At 48.0% G+C, this 20,789-nt stretch overlaps 1 protein-coding gene across 2 annotated transcripts in view; it reads left to right on the forward strand.

Moving 5' to 3' along the window:
- The window catches only part of CCN4 (cellular communication network factor 4), a 71,573-nt gene that overhangs the window by 46,203 nt on the left and 4,581 nt on the right, over positions 1–20,789 (forward strand). Inside the window, exon 2 of one of the 2 annotated variants that reach the window (XM_077271262.1) lies at positions 13,901–14,177. In XM_077271262.1, the coding sequence (XP_077127377.1) occupies positions 13,901–14,177 (277 nt within the window). Of the gene's footprint in view, positions 1–13,900; positions 14,178–20,789 lie in introns of those variants that run through there. The other variant, XM_077271263.1, reaches the window with a different exon arrangement.

Raw genomic sequence — 20,789 nt, forward strand, 5'->3', positions numbered from 1 at the left:
TGTGCTGTATATATCCCTGTGCGGGCTGTGCTGTATATATCCCTGTGCGGGCTGTGCTGTATATATCCCTGTGCGGGCTGTGCTGTATATACCCCTGTGCGGGCTGTGCTGTATATATCCCTGTGCGGGCTGTGCTGTATATACCCCTGTGCGGGCTGTGCTGTATATACCCCTGTGCGGGCTCTGCTGTATATATCCCTGTGCGGGCTGTGCTCTATATACCCCTGTGCGGGCTCTGCTGTATATATCCCTGTGCGGGCTGTGCTGTATATACCCCTGTGCGGGCTGTGCTGTATATACCCCTGTGCGGGCTCTGCTGTATATATCCCTGTGCGGGCTGTGCTCTATATACCCCTGTGCGGGCTCTGCTGTATATATCCCTGTGCGGGCTGTGCTGTATATATCCCTGTGCGGGCTCTGCTGTATATACCCCTGTGCGGGCTGTGCTGTATATACCCCTGTGCGGGCTGTGCTGTATATACCCCTGTGCGGGCTGTGCTGTATATATCCCTGTGCGGGCTGTGCTGTATATATCCCTGTGCGGTCTGTGCTGTATATACCCCTGTGCGGGCTGTGCTGTATATACCCCTGTGCGGTCTGTGCTGTATATACCCCTGTGCGGGCTGTGCTGTATATATCCCTGTGCGGGCTCTGCTGTATATATCCCTGTGCGGGCTGTGCTGTATATATCCCTGTGCGGGCTGTGCTGTATATACCCCTGTGCGGGCTCTGCTGTATATATCCCTGTGCGGGCTGTGCTGTATATATCCCTGTGCGGGCTGTGCTGTATATACCCCTGTGCGGGCTGTGCTGTATATATCCCTGTGCGGGCTGTGCTGTATATACCCCTGTGCGGGCTCTGCTGTATATATCCCTGTGCGGGCTGTGCTGTATATATCCCTGTGCGGGCTGTGCTGTATATATCCCTGTGCGGGCTGTGCTGTATATATCCCTGTGCGGGCTGTGCTGTATATACCCCTGTGCGGGCTGTGCTGTATATATCCCTGTGCGGGCTGTGCTGTATATACCCCTGTGCGGGCTCTGCTGTATATACCCCTGTGCGGGCTGTGCTGTATATATCCCTGTGCGGGCTGTGCTGTATATACCCCTGTGCGGGCTCTGCTGTATATATCCCTGTGCGGGCTGTGCTGTATATACCCCTGTGCGGGCTGTGCTCTATATACCCCTGTGCAGGCTGTGCTCTATATACCCCTGTGCGGGCTGTGCTGTATATATCCCTGTGCGGGCTCTGCTGTATATATCCCTGTGCGGGCTGTGCTGTATATATCCCTGTGCGGGCTGTGCTGTATATACCCCTGTGCGGGCTGTGCTGTATATATCCCTGTGCGGGCTGTGCTGTATATACCCCTGTGCGGGCTGTGCTGTATATACCCCTGTGCGGGCTGTGCTGTATATATCCCTGTGCGGGCTGTGCTCTATATACCCCTGTGCGGGCTCTGCTGTATATATCCCTGTGCGGGCTGTGCTCTATATACCCCTGTGCGGGCTGTGCTGTATATATCCCTGTGCGGGCTGTGCTGTATATACCACTGTGCGGGCTCTGCTGTATATACCCCTGTGCGGGCTCTGCTGTATATACCCCTGTGCGGGCTGTGCTGTATATACCCCTGTGCGGGCTGTGCTGTATATATCCCTGTGCGGGCTGTGCTGTATATATCCCTGTGCGGGCTGTGCTGTATATACCCCTGTGCGGGCTCTGCTGTATATACCCCTGTGCGGGCTCTGCTGTATATATCCCTGTGCGGGCTGTGCTGTATATATCTCTGTGCGGGCTGTGCTCTATATACCCCTGTGCGGGCTGTGCTCTATATACCCCTGTGCGGGCTCTGCTGTATATATCCCTGTGCTGGATATATCCCTGTGCGGGCTGTGCTGGATATATCCCTGTGCGGGCTGTGCTGGATATACCACTGTGCGGGCTCTGCTGGATATATCACTGTGCGGGCTGTGCTGGATATACCACTGTACTGGCTGTGCTGTATATACCCCTGTGCGGGCTGTGCTGTATATATCCCTGTGCGGGCTGTGCTGGATATATCCCTGTGCGGGCTCTGCTGGATATATCACTGTGCAGGCTGTGCTGGATATACCCCTGTGCGGGCTCTGCTGGATATATCCCTGTGCGGGCTGTGCTGGATATATCCCTGTGCGGGCTCTGCTGGATATATCACTGTGCAGGCTGTGCTGGATATACCCCTGTGCGGGCTCTGCTGGATATATCCCTGTGCGGGCTCTGCTGGATATATCCCTGTGCGGGCTCTGCTGGATATATCACTGTGCAGGCTGTGCTGGATATACCCCTGTGCGGGCTCTGCTGGATATATCCCTGTGCGGGCTCTGCTGGATATATCACTGTGCAGGCTGTGCTGGATATACCACTGTGCGGGCTCTGCTGGATATATCACTGTGCGGGCTGTGCTGGATATATCACTGTGTGGGCTCTGCTGGATATATCCCTGTGCTGGATATACCACTGTGCGGGCTGTCCTGGATATACCACTGTGCGGGCTGTGCTCTATATACCACTGTGCGGGCTGTGCTCTATATACCACTGTGCGGGCTGTGCTGTATATACCACTGTGCGGGCTGTGCTGGATATACCACTGTGCGGGCTGTGCTCTATATACCACTGTGCGGGCTGTGCTGTATATACCACTGTGCGGGCTGTGCTGTATATACCACTGTACTGGCTGTGCTGGATATATCACTGTGCGGGCTGTGCTGGATATACCACTGTGCGGGCTGTGCTGGATATACCACTGTACTGGCTGTGCTGGATATACCACTGTACTGGCTGTGCTGGATGTACCACTGTGCGGGCTGTGCTGGATATATCACTGTGCGGGCTGTGCTGGATATACCACTGTGCGGGCTCTGCTGTATATATCCCTGTGCTGGATATACCACTGTGCGGGCTGTGCTGGATATATCACTGTGCGGGCTGTGCTGGATATATCACTGTGCGGGCTGTGCTGGATATACCACTGTGCGGGCTCTGCTGTATATATCCCTGTGCTGGATATACCACTGTGCGGGCTGTGCTGGATATACCACTGTGCGGGCTGTGCTGGATATACCACTGTGCTGGATATACCACTGTGCGGTCTGTGCTGGATGTACCACTGTGCGGTCTGTGCTGGATGTACCACTGTGCGGGCTGTGCTGGATATACCACTGTGCGGGCTGTCCTGGATATACCACTGTGCGGTCTGTGCTGGATGTACCACTGTGCGGGCTGTGCTGGATATATCACTGTGCGGGCTGTGCTGGATATACCACTGTGCGGGCTGTGCTGGATATACCACTGTGCGGGCTGTGCTGGATATACCACTGTGCGGGCTGTGCTGGATATACCACTGTGCGGGCTGTGCTGGATATATCACTGTGCGGGCTGTGCTGGATATACCACTGTGCGGGCTGTGCTGGATATACCACTGTGCGGGCTGTGCTGGATATACCACTGTGCGGGCTGTGCTGGATATACCACTGTGCGGGCTGTGCTGGATATACCACTGTGCTGGATATACCACTGTGCGGGCTGTGCTGGCACCCAACACCATGTTGCAGTGCAGGAGATTCCTGCGACAGTCCAAGGCGTATCTAGGGGAAGGTGGGGGGCGGGGGGGGGGGGGGGGTGAGGCGGGGGGACCCGGGGTGGGGGGGGGCCCATTTGGAAGTTCGCACCGCGGCCCATAACTTTGTAGTTACGCCACTGGAAGGGGGCCTTAGTGCAGACCACTTGACCCCCATTTCATATCGCGACTTCAACTTGAAAGCGAGATCTGCTGCCAATGATCCAATAGAAAACCTCTTCTTGTTTCTCGTAGCATCCGATTAATTCCGCTTTTTCCATGTTTCATGCATTTATCACAAAGTTTCTCATTATTTTCTAGACTTCTGCTTTCTGTCAGTGAATGAGAACACTAGATAATTAGGTAATCACATCCTTAGCACAAACTCACCCCCCACTGCTGATAATATGTTACAATGTATCAGTGCAGGAACTGAGCTGCAGCAGGAGATACTATGAGGAGAGTCTGGGCGCCACCCGCTGGACATAAAGAGTATTGCAGCCACTACTCAAAATGTCATTGGCGTTTGATGGGTGGCATTCAGAGACATATAAAGGGCATTTCTACCCTAAAAAAAAAAAAAAAAAACGATGAAATATCAGGCAATCAAGAGTTAGAATAGATACTGAAGTTTTTTATTTACTTAAAAGGGATATTTTGGCATATTTCAACAACGTTTTCTTAAAATAAAATTTGTACATAAACCACAGGAATAAAAAAGAAATCTGAATGAAATGGAATATTGCCAAGATAATATTTAGCCTCCGTGGTAACAGAAGAGAAGCTTCTGAGAGAAAGTCTGAAGAAATCTGGAGTTTCACACAGGGACATGTGGAGAAGAGATCAGGGACGTGGGATGAGGCGGATTATTTAATTCATGAAGCCGAAGTCACAGCAATGAGGAGGTTACAGAAAATAAAGCTACAACCAGAGTATGGAATTATCCAGCCCTCCTTAGCACGTAGTCCAGCCCATGTCCTTCTTAGTTCTTAGTCCAGCACTTGTCCTTAGTATATAGTCCAGAGCTTCTTTTTTCTTAGTCTTTAGTCCAGCACTTGTCCTTCTTAGGGTACCGTCACACATTGAAATTTTCATCGCTACGACGGTACGATTCGTGACGTTCTAGCGATATCGTTACGATATCGCTGTGTCTGACACGCAGCAGCGATCAGGGATCCTGCTGAGAATCGTACGTCGTAGCAGATCGTTTGGAACTTTCTTTCGTCGCTTGATCACCCGCTGACATCGCTGGATCGTTGTGTGTGACAGCGATCCAGCGATGTGTTCGCTTGTAACCAGGGTAAACATCGGGTAACTAAGCGCAGGGCCGCACTTAGTAACCCGATGTTTACCCTGGTTACCAGCGTTAACGTAAAAAAACAAACAGTACATACTCACATTCCGGTGTCTGTCCTCCGGCGTCTCAGCTTCTCTGCACTGTGAGCGCCGGCCAGCCGGAAAGCGAGCACAGCGGTGACGTCTGACGTCACCGCTGTGCTTTCCGGCTCTGCTGCTTACACAGTGGAGAGAAGCAGAACGCCGGGGGACAGACACCGGAATGTGAGTATGTACTGTTTGTTTTTTTACGTTTACGCTGGTAACCAGGGTAAACATCGGGTTACTAAGCGCGGCCCTGCGCTTAGTTACCCGATGTTTACCCTGGTTACCCGGGGACTTCGGCATCGCTCCAGCGCCGTGATTGCAACGTGTGACCGCAGTCTACGACGCTGGAGCGATAATCATACGACGCTGCGACGTCACAGATCGTGCCGTCGCAGCGATGGAAATTTCACTGTGTGACGGTACCCTTAGTCTTTAGAACATGTTTACCTCATTACTTATCTCATAGATTGTTCTACTTAAGGTACCTTCACACGAAACGACATTATAACGATATCGCTAGCGTCCTCGCTAGCGATATCGTTTCGTTTGACACGCAGCAGCGATCAGGATCCTGCTGTGATGTCGCTGGTCGCTGAATAAAGTCCAGAACTTTATTTGGTCGTCCGATCGCTGTGTATCGTTGTGTTTGAAAGCAAAAGCAACGATACCAGCGATATTTTACACTGGTAACCAGGGTAAACATCGGGTTACTAAGCGCAGGGCCGCGCTTAGTTACCCGATGTTTACCCTGGTTACTAGCGTAAAATGTAAAAAAAACAAACAGCACATACTCACATTGCGTCCCCTGCAGTCTGCTTCCTCCTCTGACTCAGCGCCGCAAAGTGAAAGTGAAAGCAGCACAGCGGTGACGTCACCGCTCTGCTCTCACTGTACAGCGCTCAGTCAGTCAGGAAGTGGACGCAGGGGGACGTGAATGTAAGTATGTGCTGTTTGTTTTTTTTAGATTTTACGCTGGTAACCAGGGTAAACATCGGGTTACTAAGCGCGGCCCTGCGCTTAGTTACCCGATGTTTACCCTGGTTACCAGGGGACCTCGGCATCGTTGATCGCTGGAGAGCGGTCTGTGTGACAGCTCTCCAGCGACCAAACAGCGACGCTGCAGCGATCGACATCGTTGTCGCTATCGCTGCAGCGTCGCTTCGTGTGAAGGTACCTTTAGTCTTTAGGCTTAATTTGTTTTTCTTTGTACTCAGTCCAGAGACTATCCTTTTTTAGTATTTAGTTTAGCACCTGACCTCTGTCATTCTTAGTCCAGCACTTGTTCTTGTTAGTGCTTAGTCTAAATCTTATCGTCCTTAGAACTTAATCCAAAGCTTCTTACTCCTTAGTCTAGCCCCTGTCCTCCTTAGTACATAGTCCAGAGCTTGTCCTCCTTAGTCTTTAGAACACGTCTTCCTTAGTACTTAACCCAGAGCTTTTCCCTCCTTAGTCTTTAGACTAAATTTGCTTTTGTTAGTACTTAGTCCAGAACTTATCCTTCTTACTATTTAGTTTAGCACTTGTCCTACTAACTCTTTAATCCGACACCTGTCCTCAGGTACGGACTGGGGCTGAAATTCAGCCCTGGCATTTGAAAACACACAGGCCCGTGCCATCCCCGTCCCTAAGCACCACATGGGGATATATTACTAATATTACCCTGGATGGAGGAGAGGAAGATTTACTACATGACCAATGTTTCTAATGATACCCGTGGCCTACTGGGGTAAGTGACGGAGTCAGCAACTTTGTGCTCCATCACAACTCAGTATGGGAACACTGATTCTTTTAACATCATAGCAGACAAGGCAGCCCACAACCAGACAGGCCCTTCTGGCATTTGCCAGAATTGCCAAATGGCCAGTCCGGCCCTGCCTGTCCTCCTGAGGTCTTGGTCAAGATTTTATCTTCCTTAGGATTCAGCCTAGAGCTTGTCCTCTTGAGCACGTCGTCCACTTTCCCTCACATAACATATTATATTTTGCCTTGTCGATGCTGCTCCATGGACAGCACACAGGTCATCATAAATGGCGGCTGTGAGATACTCAAATGTTTGGTTAGGATTTGACATGAAGACAAATGATGTCTGGAGAGCTGATGGCTCTGAGGGTGGTCAATGAGTGGAACAGGCGGCCACGAGAGGTGGTGAGTTCTCCTTCAATGGAAGTCTTCAAACAGAGGCTGGACAGACATCTGTCTGAGATGGTTTAGTGAATCCTGCATTGAGCAGGGGGTTGGACACGATGGCCCAGGAGGTCCCTTCCAACTCTAACATTCTATGATTCTAGGATTCTGTATAATCCTGTGTTTCCGCTATCTGAACTCCTTCCATCACAGCTGCTCAGTTATCAGTATAGGGTGAATATCCTCATACAATATGGCTGCCAAACACCTGCCTGTCCACAAATGTCCAGATGTTCCTCCAATCTGTCCTGCCACATCACATGGGAACATCGGGGCGTGCACTTCATCACACAAAGAAAGCAATCGTCCATTTTCAGGAATCACCATTAGTGCAAAAATGTATCCTACGAGAACTGCATTTTTAAGGGTGGATATTGGATAAAACTGCAGAACAAAAAAACCCAAATTATTGGTGGGTGTTGAGATTTATCCAAACTCCTTCTATAGTCTTATATTCTGGATTTAGTGGCATAGCAAGAGAGGTGCTGAGGCAGCAGTTCTGGGCCCGGAGGGAGGGGAAAGGTCTCACTGCCACTAATGACGCTGGGGTATTATAAAAAGCACCTGGTTTGGGGGCTTGTAACAGATTTTGCATTAAGACCCAGGAGCTTTGATAGATTTATCGGCCCATAGGCAAGACGTCAATGCCACCTGAGCAGTGCAGACACTGAACCAGCAGGGGGCAGCACTGAGTTTTGAGTTCATTCCTGTGGCATAGCATGGGCTGCAAGGTAAATATTAGGGGCCCCCTAATTGGTGAACTTCCATCCAAAGTCCAATATCGAACTCCGTACCCCCAAAAGACGTGTATTTTAACACTGATGTAATTATAATTTGCCTTTTGACTTTCTATTTTTTCTGCTTTTTGCTGACATAAAGTTTGAAAAATAAAATGTTACATATTGTTACAATGTATTTTTTTATTGTTTATTTTTATTGAAAAAAAATCTATTTTATTACCTTAACCCTAACCCTAATCATAGGTCTAATCCTAACACTAGCTTTAGTTATGGATATATATATTTTATTGATTTTTCTTTTATTACATTTTTTCTATTTCATTGCCCTAGCCCTAACGATAGGCATAGCCATAATCTAACCCTAATACTAGCTCTAGTTATGGATAGAAAAAGTATGTAAAAACATAATATGGTATTTGTTTTGCTTTTTATTTGTCTTTGTCTCTCTTCTTGCAAAATTGCAAGCGCAAGAGAACGCAATGATGCGCGTGATTCAGCGCTGTTGCTGCCTATGCAGAGTGCAGCAGCTGAGATGAGTTTGCCGTCGATGGCTGCGCTCTGCATAGGCAGTGATCAAGATGACAACGCTCACTTCGTTGTACTGATAACTTTGTCACATACTCACTCACTGTGCTCCAAAATGAAGCTGCTCAGTGCAGGGACTTCTTGGATCATTTGACAGTGAGGGGTAAACCGGAAACTGGCAGAATGTAGAATGCAGCTCTGGATGTAACTAGAGCAGAGCACAGATCATCAACATCACTTAGTGTCAGTAATTCACTAGACATATGACTTGTTTCATTTTTACATAGGACTGCACGTGAGTACAACTCTTCACCAATGATAAACGATGCAGGTACTGGATGTAGCAGAGCTGAGAGTGCGTGCGCTATCTGCTGCTTTCCTACTGTATCCCATTACATTATGACAAACCCAGCTCTGCTACATCTGCACAGCGCACAGTCGTCACAGTATTGAGCCTATATGACTGCCATGCATTTATGGTATCGGCCCTCTGACGTATCTTCGCACTATTGGCAGCGCTGCGAGATGTGGCAGCTGTGCGGAGGAGATGGGGCGGAGGGGACGGTCTGCCTGGACTGCACTGCACCCCTGGATGGCCCCCGCTCCATTGTTTGGGGTTGTCAGGAACGTATCATGGTGTCAGTAATTCCTGATGATATCATGTGTGAGGAATGTACAGGAGGAGGAACATGTCACTGACTGTACAATGTGTACTGATTGTACCTAGGACGGGGTTACAGCCCCCAGCTGTGCCGGACCACCGAGGACATCGTGGGGCGGAAATGTAAACTTCAGGTAGATGACTGACATACACACGGCTGCAATCCCATAGACATGGCCGCAGGGCCATATACACAGATGTGATCCCATACTAACCCACAATAAGAGTAATTTTGACCAGGGGTGCCCAAACTTTTACATGCCACTGTATATGATGACCAATGTATGGGTTTTACATTTGTTCACTGTTATGGTGCCACTAACAGCACACTTTGTGTCAGTATGAATTAACCAGCATGCTTTTCTATTATTTGTGTAATATATGGCGGTATTATACACTGCTCAAAAAAATAAAGGGAACACTAAAATACCACATCCTAGATATCTCTGAATGAAATATTCCAGTTGCAAATCTTTATTCATTACATAGTGGAATGTGATGAGAACAATAAAGCCTAAAATTGATCAACGTAAATCACAACTAATATCCCATGGAGGTCTAGATTTGGAATGATACTCAAAATCATAGTGGAAAATCAAATTACAGGCTGATCCAACTTCAGTGGAAATGCCTCAAGACAAGGAAATGATGCTCAGTAGTGTGTGTGGCCTCCACGTGCCTGTATGATATCCCTACTGTACAACGCCTGGGCATGCTCCTGATGAGGGGAAGATGGTCTCCTGAGGGATCTCCTCCCAGACCTGGACTAAAGCATCCGCCAACTCCTGGACAGTCTGTGGTGCAATGTGACGTTGGTGGATGGTGCGAGACATGATGTCCCAGATGTGTTCAATCGGATTCAGGTCTGGGGAACGGGCGGGCCAGTCCATAGCTTCCATGCCTTCATCTTGCAGGAACTGCTGACACTCTCCAGCCACATGAGGTCTGGCATTGTCCTGCATTAGGGGGAACCCAGGGCCAACCGCACCAGCACATGGTCTCACAAGGCGTCTGAGGATCTCATCTCGGTACCTAACGGCAGTCAGGCTACCTCTGCTGAGCACATGGAGGGCTGTGCGGCCCTCCAGAGAAATGCCACCCCACCCCATTACTGACCCACTGCCAAACCGGTCATGCTGAAGGATGTTGCAGGCAGCAGATTGCTCTCCATGGCGTCTCCAGGCTCTGTCACGTTTGTCGCATGTGCTCAGTGTGAACCTGCTTTCATCTGTGAAGAGCACAGGGAGCCAGTGGTGAATTTGCCAATCCTGGTGTTCTGTGGCAAATGCCAAGCGTCCTACACGGTGTTGGGCTGTGAGCACAACCCCCATCTGTGGACGTCGGGCACTCAGACCATCCTCATGGTGTCGGTTTCTAACCGTTTGTGCAGACTCATGCACATTTGTGGCCTGCTGGAGGTCATTTTGCAGGGCTCTGGCAGTGCTCCTCCTGTTCCTCCTTGCATAAAGGCTGAGGTAGCGGTCCTGCTGCTGGGTTGTTGCCCTCCTATGGCCTCCTCCACATCTCCTGGTGAACTGACCTGTCTCCTGATAGCACCTCCAGCCTCTGGACACTATGCTGACAGACACAGCAAACCTTCTTGCCACAGCTCGCATTGATGTGCCATCCTGGATGAGCTGCACTACCTGAACCACTTGTGTGGGTTGTAGAGTCCGTCTCCTCATGCTACCACGAGTGTGAAAGCAAAACTAACATTCAAAAGTGACCAAAACATCACCCAGAAAGCATATGGTCTGTGATCCCCACCTGCAGAACCGCTCCTTTATTGAGGGTGTCTTGATTATTGCCAATAATTTCCATCTGTTGTCTATCCCATTTGCACAACAGCATGTGAAATTGATTGTCAATCAGTGTTGCTTCCTAAGTGGACAGTTTGATTTCACAGAAGTTTGATTTACTTAGAGTTATATTCTGTTGTATAAGTGTTCCCTTTATTTTTTGAGCGGTGTATATGACGCCCAATCAGCTCTGGCATCACTGCCTCCACCTACGTACAGATTGAATATGAAGAGCAAGTCCCGGCTGCAGCTGACCCCTGGCTTCCTCTTCTTGTACAATCCGTAGCTTGGGCACCGGGGTCATGAACCACAGCACCGCACAAGAGCCCAGGAAAGAGCAAGTTTCGACACCGCAGGAATGGTGCCGGCATGGGAGGTGAGTATAGGGTTTTTTATTTTATCGGGGCCAAACATTGAGTTCAAGAAGGGGTTGTTCTAGTAGTGGACAACCCCTTTGATATATTTAGTACAGAAACCTTTGTTGGCAATTACAGAGGTCAGACATTTCCTGTAGTTCTTGATCAAGTTTGCACACACTGCAGCAGGGATTTTGGCCCCCTCCTCCATACAGGTCTCCTCCAGATCTTTCAAGTTTCAGGGCTGTCCCTGGGCAACATTGAGTTTCATCTCCCTCCAAAGATTTTCTATTGGGTTCAGGTCTGGTAACTGGCTAGGCCACTCTAGGACCTTGAAATGCTTCTTACGGAGCCACTGCTTAGTTGCCCTGGCTGTGTGTTTCGGGTCATTGTCATGATGGAAGACCCGGCCATGACCCATCTTCAATGCTCTTACTGAGGGAAGGGGCTTTTTGCCAAAATCTCACAATACATGACCTCATCCATTCTCCCTTCAATACGGTGCAGTCATCCTGTCCCCTTTGCAGAAAAGCACCCCCAATGCATAATATTTCCCCCACCATACTTTATGGTTGGGATGGTTTTCTTGGGGTTGTACTCATCCTTCTTCGTCCTCCAATCACAACCAGTGGAGTTGATACCAAAAAGTTCTATTTTTGTTTCATCTGACCACATGACCTTCTCCCATACCTCCTCTGGATCATCCAGATGGTCATTGGTGAACTTTAAATTGGCCTGGACATGTGCTGGTGTGAGCAGGGGGACCTTGTGTGCCCTGTTAATCCATGACGGTGTAGTGTGTTACTGTCACTATGGGATTTGTGGCAGTTCTGGTTCTGTTGACATTTAAATGTTTTTTTCTTTTGTTCCAGCAAGACTTATTGTCTGTCTCTTGTTGGCAGTTATTTTAGGGTCCTAAGCTGATGATGGTTGGTAACCAATCCCACCTTCCTTTCAATAGTCACATGACCCATCAGCTGATGGTCAGTAATAGAGTTCTTCTATGCAGTCCATCGAGTGGAGAGGAGCTCTTCTGTGCCGGTGGTGTTGCTGCTGTGGGAGTTCAGATTCCTGGTGCCGTTTTCTAGGCTGCTGTAGAGCTTAAATGGCCTCTGTCATTTCAACAAACTTTCTACGAATCAATAATAGCAGCGAACATAAGAAACTTTGTCATATAACTTTTTTTCTCCACTTATGATTCAATTCTTCTCATCCTCCTGCCTCTTGAACTCACAAATCAATCTGAAATACTGGCAAAATTTGTGTTTGTAAAAACAAGATGGAGTGTCAGTACAGCGAGAGATCAGATCACTCGCTGTCCATTGAAGTCTGTGAAAAGGAAAGGAGAAGGGAGGAGTAGAGTGAAAGAGAGAGAGGCAAGAATACACACAGAGGGTGTTGCTTTCTTGTAACTGTTTTATGTCACTCATGAGCTGGATTCACAGCCACACTGCTAAGCGCTGCTGAATAATGTCCTCCATGCTGCTGCAGCTTCTGAACATTTACTACATATAGAAGGGAGAGCAGGAATACCCTAAGAGGCTGTTGCTTTCTTGTAAGTGATTTATGTAATTCCGGAGCTGGATTCACAGCCACACTGCTAAGTGCTGCTGAATAATGTCATCCATGCAGCTGCAGCTTCTGAACATTTACTACATAGAGACGGGAGAGCAGGAATACGCTAAGAGGGTGTTGCTTTCTTGTTAGTGTTTTATGTCACCCATGAGCTGGAATCACAGCCACACTGCTAAGTGCTGCTAAATAATGTCCTCCATGCTGCTGTTTTATGTCATCCCTGAGCTGGATTCACAGCCACACTGCTAAGTGCAGCTGAATAATGTTCTCCATGCTGCTGCAGCTTCTGAACATTTACTACATAGAGACAGGAGACCAGGAATACACTAAGAGGGCGTTGCTTTCTTGTAAGTGTTTTATGTCACCCATGAGCTGGAATCACAGCCACACTGCTAAGTTCTGCTGAATAATGTCCTCCATGCTGCTGTTTTATGTCATCCCTGAGCTGAATTCACAGCCACACTGCTAAGTGCTATTGAATAATGTCCTCCATGCTGCTGCAGCTTCAGCACATTTACTGCATAGAGAAAGGAGAGCAGGAATACACTGAGAGGGTATGCTTTCTTGTAAGTAAGTGTTTTATGTCACCCATGAGCTGGAATCACAGCCACACTGCTAAGTGCTGCTGAATAATGTCCTCCATGCTGCTGCAGTTTCTGAACATTTACTACATAGATGTAGGAAAGCAGGAATCACTCATGCTGTGTGTGTGCTGTGTATTGGACACATTATAGCAGGGTGTCTCTACCCATCAGCTCAGATAGAGCCTGAACAGGGGGGGAAACTGGTGAAAATGCAGTATACAGGTCCTATAATTGCCAGAAGTTGTGTTACCCCTCATGTACACACACAAGACAGCATATTCTGAAATGACAGGTAGACGTTAAACAGTTTTGACTCCAGACTGATACATTTCACTTGCTCTGATACCAGAGATTGAGTGTAGTGGATACAATTGTAACAAACCTGTAGCCAATCTGTTCTGGTTTTTAGCTTGACGCCATGTTCTTTACGCTACATTTTATACGCTACATTTTATTTGCCTTGTTTCTTTATTACATCTTTTATATGTCTTTAATTCCAGGTCCTGTTACAAAACACCACCACAATGCCACCTGTCCTTGCTGTCTCAGAAGAGTACACTAGGACCCAGTACTGCAAATGGCCGTGCGAGTGCCCTCCAGACAAACCTGCGTGCAGACCCGGTGTCAGCCTGGTCACTGATGGCTGCGACTGCTGCAAAACATGCGCAAAACAATTGTGGGAAAACTGTACGGAGGCAGATACATGCGACACACACAAGGGGCTGTACTGTGACTACAGCCGGGACGCGCCTAGGTACGAAGTAGGTGTCTGTGGACGTAAGTATCTTATACACTTCTTAAGATTTATTTCCTAGGTGGCGCTACTGCTCCACCACTCTGTGGCAGTTCTTTACTCCTTAGCATGATGTCTGGGCCTATTTGCCCCTTAAAGTGCGAATTCCTGCTTCTAAAATTATTACCTGCACTCAATGTCTGCACCTGTCAATCAAATGACATCACTTCTTGTCTTGGTGACCTCAGCTTGTAGCCTTCCAAATACTGTGGTGGCCGATAATAATTCACTAAAGAATCCGTCAAAGAGCAGGATAGAGATGCAGTGTCCATCAGGTGAGAAGTTGGGGAATATGGTGCCCAGTCCTCCAAAAAGAGACTAATTTCTGCAATCGAAGATCATCTGTCATTGATTGGGATATCCGATCTTAGAGCTACATTTTGTAGAGCAGGAGGAGCTGTGTAGATTGATATATGGGTTGTTGGGAAAACATTCAGTGTAGCCAATCTTACTGATTAGAAATTCCTGCTTGCTCTGGGCTTAGGAGTCGGAAAGGCGGAGCTATACACGCCCCCTGGACTTAGAATCCCAGAGCAAGCAGGAATTCAAAACCGTTAATTACTGAAAGTTATACTGAATCTATTCCTATAAATTTATATATCATTCTACTCAGCTCTTCCTGCTCACAAGGTGACGTATTGGCATCTTTATACAGTAACTGTAAGAATATGTAATTTATGGAATATGTTTATTAATACATTTGTTCCTTAATTCACAGAAATGTATCACTAATGTGTACATAAAAAGAAGCCCTAAAAAAATGAATGATAATATTCTAGCACCCTGCAACCACCAGTTGGAGGCGCTTACTACATACTGATCATACATCTGGCCTAAAAGAGTTGTCCTATCATAGGCAACCACTCTTAAAAAGGCCACAGTCAGAGTGATCAACTGATTACACTGGGTTCCGCTCATGGAATCTCCAACAATCAGCTGCTTTCTCTTGCAAAACCATGGCCAGCATGTCATATACAGATAAATGGCTGCCTGTGTAATCAGGCCACCAGAAAGGGAGCTATTCCTACAAAGTATTCTGGCTCATAGAGATGGTCCTGGGGAGTGGGAATCTCCCTTTAAGATCTTCATTTGCCATTATAGCATACAGTGGGTACAGAAAGTATTCAGACCCCTTTAAATGTTTCACTCTTTGTTTCATTGCAGCCATTTGGTAAATTCAAAAAAGTTCATTTTTTCCTCATTAATGTACACTCTGCACCCCATCTTGACTAAAAAAACGGAAATTTAGAAATTTTTTCAAATTTATTAACATGAAACACTGAATTATCACATGGTCAGAAGTCTTCAGCCCCTGTGCTCAGTATTGAGTAGAAGCCCCTTCTGAGCTAGTACAGCCATGAGTCTTCTTGGGAATGATGCAACAAGTTTTTCACCCCTGGATTTGGGGATCCTCGGCCATTCTTCCTAGCAGATCCTCTCCTGTTCCGTCAGGTTGGATGGTGAACGTTGGTGGACGCCATTTTCAGGTCTCTCCAGAGATGCTCAGTTGGGTTTAGGTCAGGGCTCTGGCTGGGCCGGTCAAGAATGGTCACAGAGTTGTTCTGAAGCCACTCCTTTGTTATTTTAGCTGTGTGCTTAGGGTCATTGTCTTGTTCGAAGGTGAACCTTCGCCAAAGTCTGAGGTCCAGAGCACTCTGGAAGAGGTTTTCATCCAGGATATCTCTGTACTTGGCCGCAGTCATGTTTCCTTCAATGACAACCAGTCGTCCTGTCCCTGCAGCTGAAAAACACCCCCGTAGCATGATGCTGCCTCCACCATGTTTCACTGTTGGGATTGTATTGGGCAGGTGATGAGCAGTGCCTGGTTTTCTCCACACATACCGCTTAGAATTATCACCAAAAAGGTCTATCTTCATCTCATCAGACCAGAGAATCTTATTTCTCATAGTCTGCGAGTCTTTCATGTGTTTTTTAGCAAACTCTATGCGGCTTTCATATGTCTTGCACTGAGGAGGGGCTTCCGTCGGGCCACTCTGCCATAAAGGCCTGACTGGTGGAGGGCTGCAGTGATAGTTGACTTTGTGGAACTTTCTCCCATCTCCCTACTGCATCTCTGGAGCTCAGCCACAGTGATTATTATTATTATTATTATTATTTATTTATATAACACCATTGATTCCATGGTGCTGTACATGAGAAGGGGTTACATACAAGTTACAGATATCACTTACAGTAAACAAACTTACAATGACAGACTGATACAGATGGGCGAGGACCCTGCCCTTGGGTGCTTACACTCTACAGGATTATGGGGAAGGAGACAATAGGTTGAGGGTTGTAGGAGCTCCAGTGTTGGTGAGGCGGTAGCTTCAGTAGTGATGAGGAGGCAACAAGGTCAGTGCAGGCTGTAGGCTTTCCTGAAGAGATGGGTTTTCAGGTTCCGTCTGAAGGATCCAAATGTGGTTGATAATTGGACATGTTGGGGCAAAGAATTACACAGGATTGGAGATATTCTGGAGAAGTCTTGGAGGCGGTTGGGTGAGGAGCGAATAAGTGAGGAGGAGAGAAGGAGGTCTTGGGAGGACCGGAGATTAGGTGAGGGAAGATATATGGAGATTAGTTCAGAGATATATGGAGGAGACAGGTTGTGGATGGCTTTGTAGGTCAGTATTAGTAATTTGAACTGGATACGCTGAGGGAATGGGAGCCAGTGAAGAGATTTTCAGAGGGGGGAAGCAGAGGAGTAGCGAGGAGAGAGAAGAATTGGTCAGGCAGCAAAGTTAAGGATGGACTGGAGAGGTGCAAGGGTGTTAGCAGGGAGGCCGCAGAAAAAGATGTTGCAGTAGTCAAGGTGGGAGATAATGAGGGCATGCTCAAGCATTTTAGTAGATAGAAGGTTGAGGAAAGGATGGATTCTGGGGATGTTTTTGAGCTGGAGGTGACAGTAGGTGGAAAGAGCTTGGATGTGCGGTTTGAAGCACAGGGCAGAGTCGAAGGTTACTCCGATGCAGCGGACTTCCGGTAGGGGGGAAAGCATGATGTCATTGATTGTGATACATAGGTCAGGTAAGGAAGATCTATGGGATGGAGGAAAGATGATGAGTTCAGATTTGTCCACATCGAGTTTGAGGAAGCGAGAGTAGAAGAAGGAGGATATGGCTGATAGGCACTCCGGGATTCGGGACAGCAGAGAGGTGACGTCTGGGCCAGAGAGGTAGATCTGAGTGTCATCAGCATAGAGGTGGTACCGGAATCCATGGGACTTTATGAGTTGTCCCAAGCCAAGTGTATAGATTAAGAAGAGTAGGGGTCCTAGAACAGAGCCTTGGGGGACTCCAACAGAGATAGGGTGGGATGAGGAGGTAGTGTGGGAGTGGGAGACACTGAATGTGCGGTTGGAAAGGTATGAGGAGATCCAGGATAGGGCGAGGTCTTTGATGCCAAAGGAGGAGAGGATCTGTAGTAGGAGGAGGCAGTGGTCAACTGTGTCGAAAGCAGAGGACAGGTCTAGAAGGAGGAGTACAGAGTATTGTCTATTAGCTTTGGTGGTAAGTAGGTAGTTAGTGATTTTGGTCAGGGTAGTCTCAGTTGAGTGATGGAGGCGGAAACCAGATTGTAGATTGTCAAAGAACAAGTTAGATGAGAGGTGGGAGGAAAGTTCAGCGTGGACGTGCTGCTCCAGGAGTTTGGAAGCGAATGGGAGCAGCGATTTTGGGCGATAGCTGGACATAGCAGTTGGATCGAGGGTTGGCTTTTTAAGGATAGGCGTGATTGTGGCATGTTTGAAAGCAGAAGGGAAGATGCCAGAAGTTAGTGATAGGTTGAAGAGGTGGGTTAGGGATGGGATCAGTGTGGTGGTGAGGTTGCGGAGGAGGTGGGATGGGGTCGAGCGCACAGGTGGTGAGGTGCGATTTGGAGAGGAGACAATTAAGCCCCCCTTCGGTGATGTTGGATAGGGAGGTTATGGGGTTTGAGTATTGGTCTGGTATACAAAGGGGTTGTGGTGGTTGAACAATGAAGACTTGCCTTGTCTGGTCGATCTTATTTTTAAAGTGTGTGGCAAAGTCCTCAGCAGAGATGAGGGAGGTTGGAGGGGGCAGTGGGGGGCGGAGGAGGGAGTTAAAGGTTTTGAATAACTGTTTGGGGTTGTAGGATAGGGACGATATGAGGGTTGTGAAGTAGGCCTGTTTAGCAGAGGTGAAAGCAGATTTAAAAGCGAGTGTTGCCTGTTTGAATGCAGTGAAGTCGTCTTGCAGGTGTGTTTTTTTTTCCAACGCCGCTCCGCAACCCTGGACACTGGCTGGAGCTTTTTAGTGGTGTTATTGTGCCAAGGTTGTCTATTGATACGTCGCACTCTGCCATGGAGGAGAGGGGCAACCATGTCAATAGCTGATGCGAGAGTGGCATTGTAGAAAGCAGTGGCAGTGTCTGTGTCGTGGAGTGAGGATATGGATGCCAGTGGTAGGATAGAGTCAGAGAGTGTGTGGGCATCTAGGTGTGCAAGGTTTCTGCGGGGGTGCGCATTTTGCTGGACATGGATGACCGGTGAGGAGGTCAAGGATGAGAAGGTGAGCAGGTGGTGGTCGGATAGAGGGAGAGGGGAGGTGGTGAAGTTAGATAGAGAGCAGAGACGGGTGAATACCAGGTCTAGTGTATGCCCGTCCGTGTGGGTGGCTGCGGAAGACCACTGAGTAAGTCCAAAGGATGAGGTAAGGGACAGAAGTTTGGAGGCTGTGACTGAAGAGTATCAATGAGGATGTTGAAGTCACCCATGATGATGGTGGGAATGTCAGCAGAGAGAAAGTGAAGAAGCCAGGTGGAGAATTGGTCAATAAAGGCAGTGGCTGGGCCTGGAGGTTGGTATATGACGGCCACTTGGAGGTTGGAAGGAGAGTAGATGCGGACAGAGTGGACTTCAAAAGAGGGGAGGATAAGGGAGGGTAGAGGTGGGATTGGGTTAAAGGTGCAGTTAGAAGAAAAGAGAAGACCCACACTTCCACCATGTTTGTTGCCGGGGCGAGGGGTGTGGGTGAAGTGGAGGCCTCCGTAACGCAGCTCAGCAGAGGAGGCAGTGTCAGAGGGTGTTAGCCATGTTTCTGTGAGGCCGCGGAAGGCAAGATTGCAGGAGAGAAAAAGGTTGTGAATAACATGAAGCTTATTGCAGATTGAGCGGGAATTCCAGAGTGCTCCAGAGAGGGTGAGCATGGGGGTGGGCGTCAGGGGCACGGGTTTTATGTTGGAAAGATTGCGTTAGTTCATATTAGATAGGGAGCGATAGGAGGGGGTAGTAATGGGAGGTATGAGCTGTGGGGGTCCAGGGATGGGAGATATGTCGCCAGCAGTGAGGAAAAGCAGAGAAAGGGAGAGCAGGTGAGAGAAAGAGTGGCCGACTTGTTTTATGTTTTCTTAGGACAGATTTGAGGTTGAGGAGCAGGCCAGCAGAGGAGGACAGGTGGGGAGGTAAGAGAGAAGGGGAGATGATTGTTAGGTTAGAGGGTGCTGGGGTTTGTGATAGGGAAGGAAAGAGAGGATTAGTGGAGCAAACACTGTAAGGGCATAGCTAAACATGGTGAAGGAGTAAGATGGGTCAATAGAAAAGCTAGATCCAAGTAATAAGAAGTGCTTAAACAGCAGACATACCCAAAAGAGACAGCGACATAGAGTGGGGTCCTGACTCCTGCCGTGACTAACTGCCGTTGAAATAACTGCGGCGTATTTATGCTAAGCTGCAGAAATGGGCGTGCCTGACCCCACACGCGTGCACCCCTTAAGATGCTACTAAATTTATAGGACTGAGTAAAGGATCAGGTGAGAGGGATTGTGGGTCCTTATTTGGGGTAAATTAGCAATTGGCCACCCCAGGGGAGGTTACATGATCAAAGGCACTGAGCCTGGCTGCAACCATATGCTCTAACACCTTGACCACGATAATATCTCCTGTGACCCCAGCATGGATGGACAGCAGTAAGTAATACAATGCAACAAATGAATTTAACAAACATTCAGCAGGTGCATTAAAGGGAAGGTTGCAGGATGGGAGACAGCAGATAACAGCGACAGTGATCTTAGGGTTCTTCTTTACCTCTCTCACCAAGGCTCTTCTCCCATGATTGCTCAGTTTGGCTGGACGGCCAGGTCTAGGAAGACTTCTGGTGCTCCCAAACTTCATCCATTTAAGGATTATGGAGGCCACTGTGCTCTTAGGAACCTTGAGTACTGCAGAAATTCTTTTATCACCTTGGCCAGATCTGTGCCTTGCCACAATTCTGTCTCTGAGCTCCTTGGCCAGTTCCTTTGGCCTCATGATTCTCCTTTGGTCTGACATGCGCTGTGAGGTCTTATATAGACAGGTGTGCGCCTTTCCAAATCAAGTCCTATCAGTTTAATTAAACACAGCTGGACTCCAATGAAGGAGTAGAACCATCTCAAGGAGGATCAGAAGGAAATGGACAGCATGTGACTGAAATATGAGTGTCTGAGCAAAGGGTCTGAATACTTATTACCATCTGATAGTTCAGTTTTCCTTTTTTAATAAATTTGCAAAAATGTCTACATTTCTGTTTTTTTTTAGTCAAGATGGGGTGCAGAGTGTACATTAATGAGAAAAAAAAATGAACTATTTTGAATTTACCAAA

Source organism: Ranitomeya variabilis, chromosome 6 (assembly GCF_051348905.1).
Source record: "Ranitomeya variabilis isolate aRanVar5 chromosome 6, aRanVar5.hap1, whole genome shotgun sequence".
NCBI lineage: Eukaryota > Metazoa > Chordata > Amphibia > Anura > Dendrobatidae > Ranitomeya > Ranitomeya variabilis.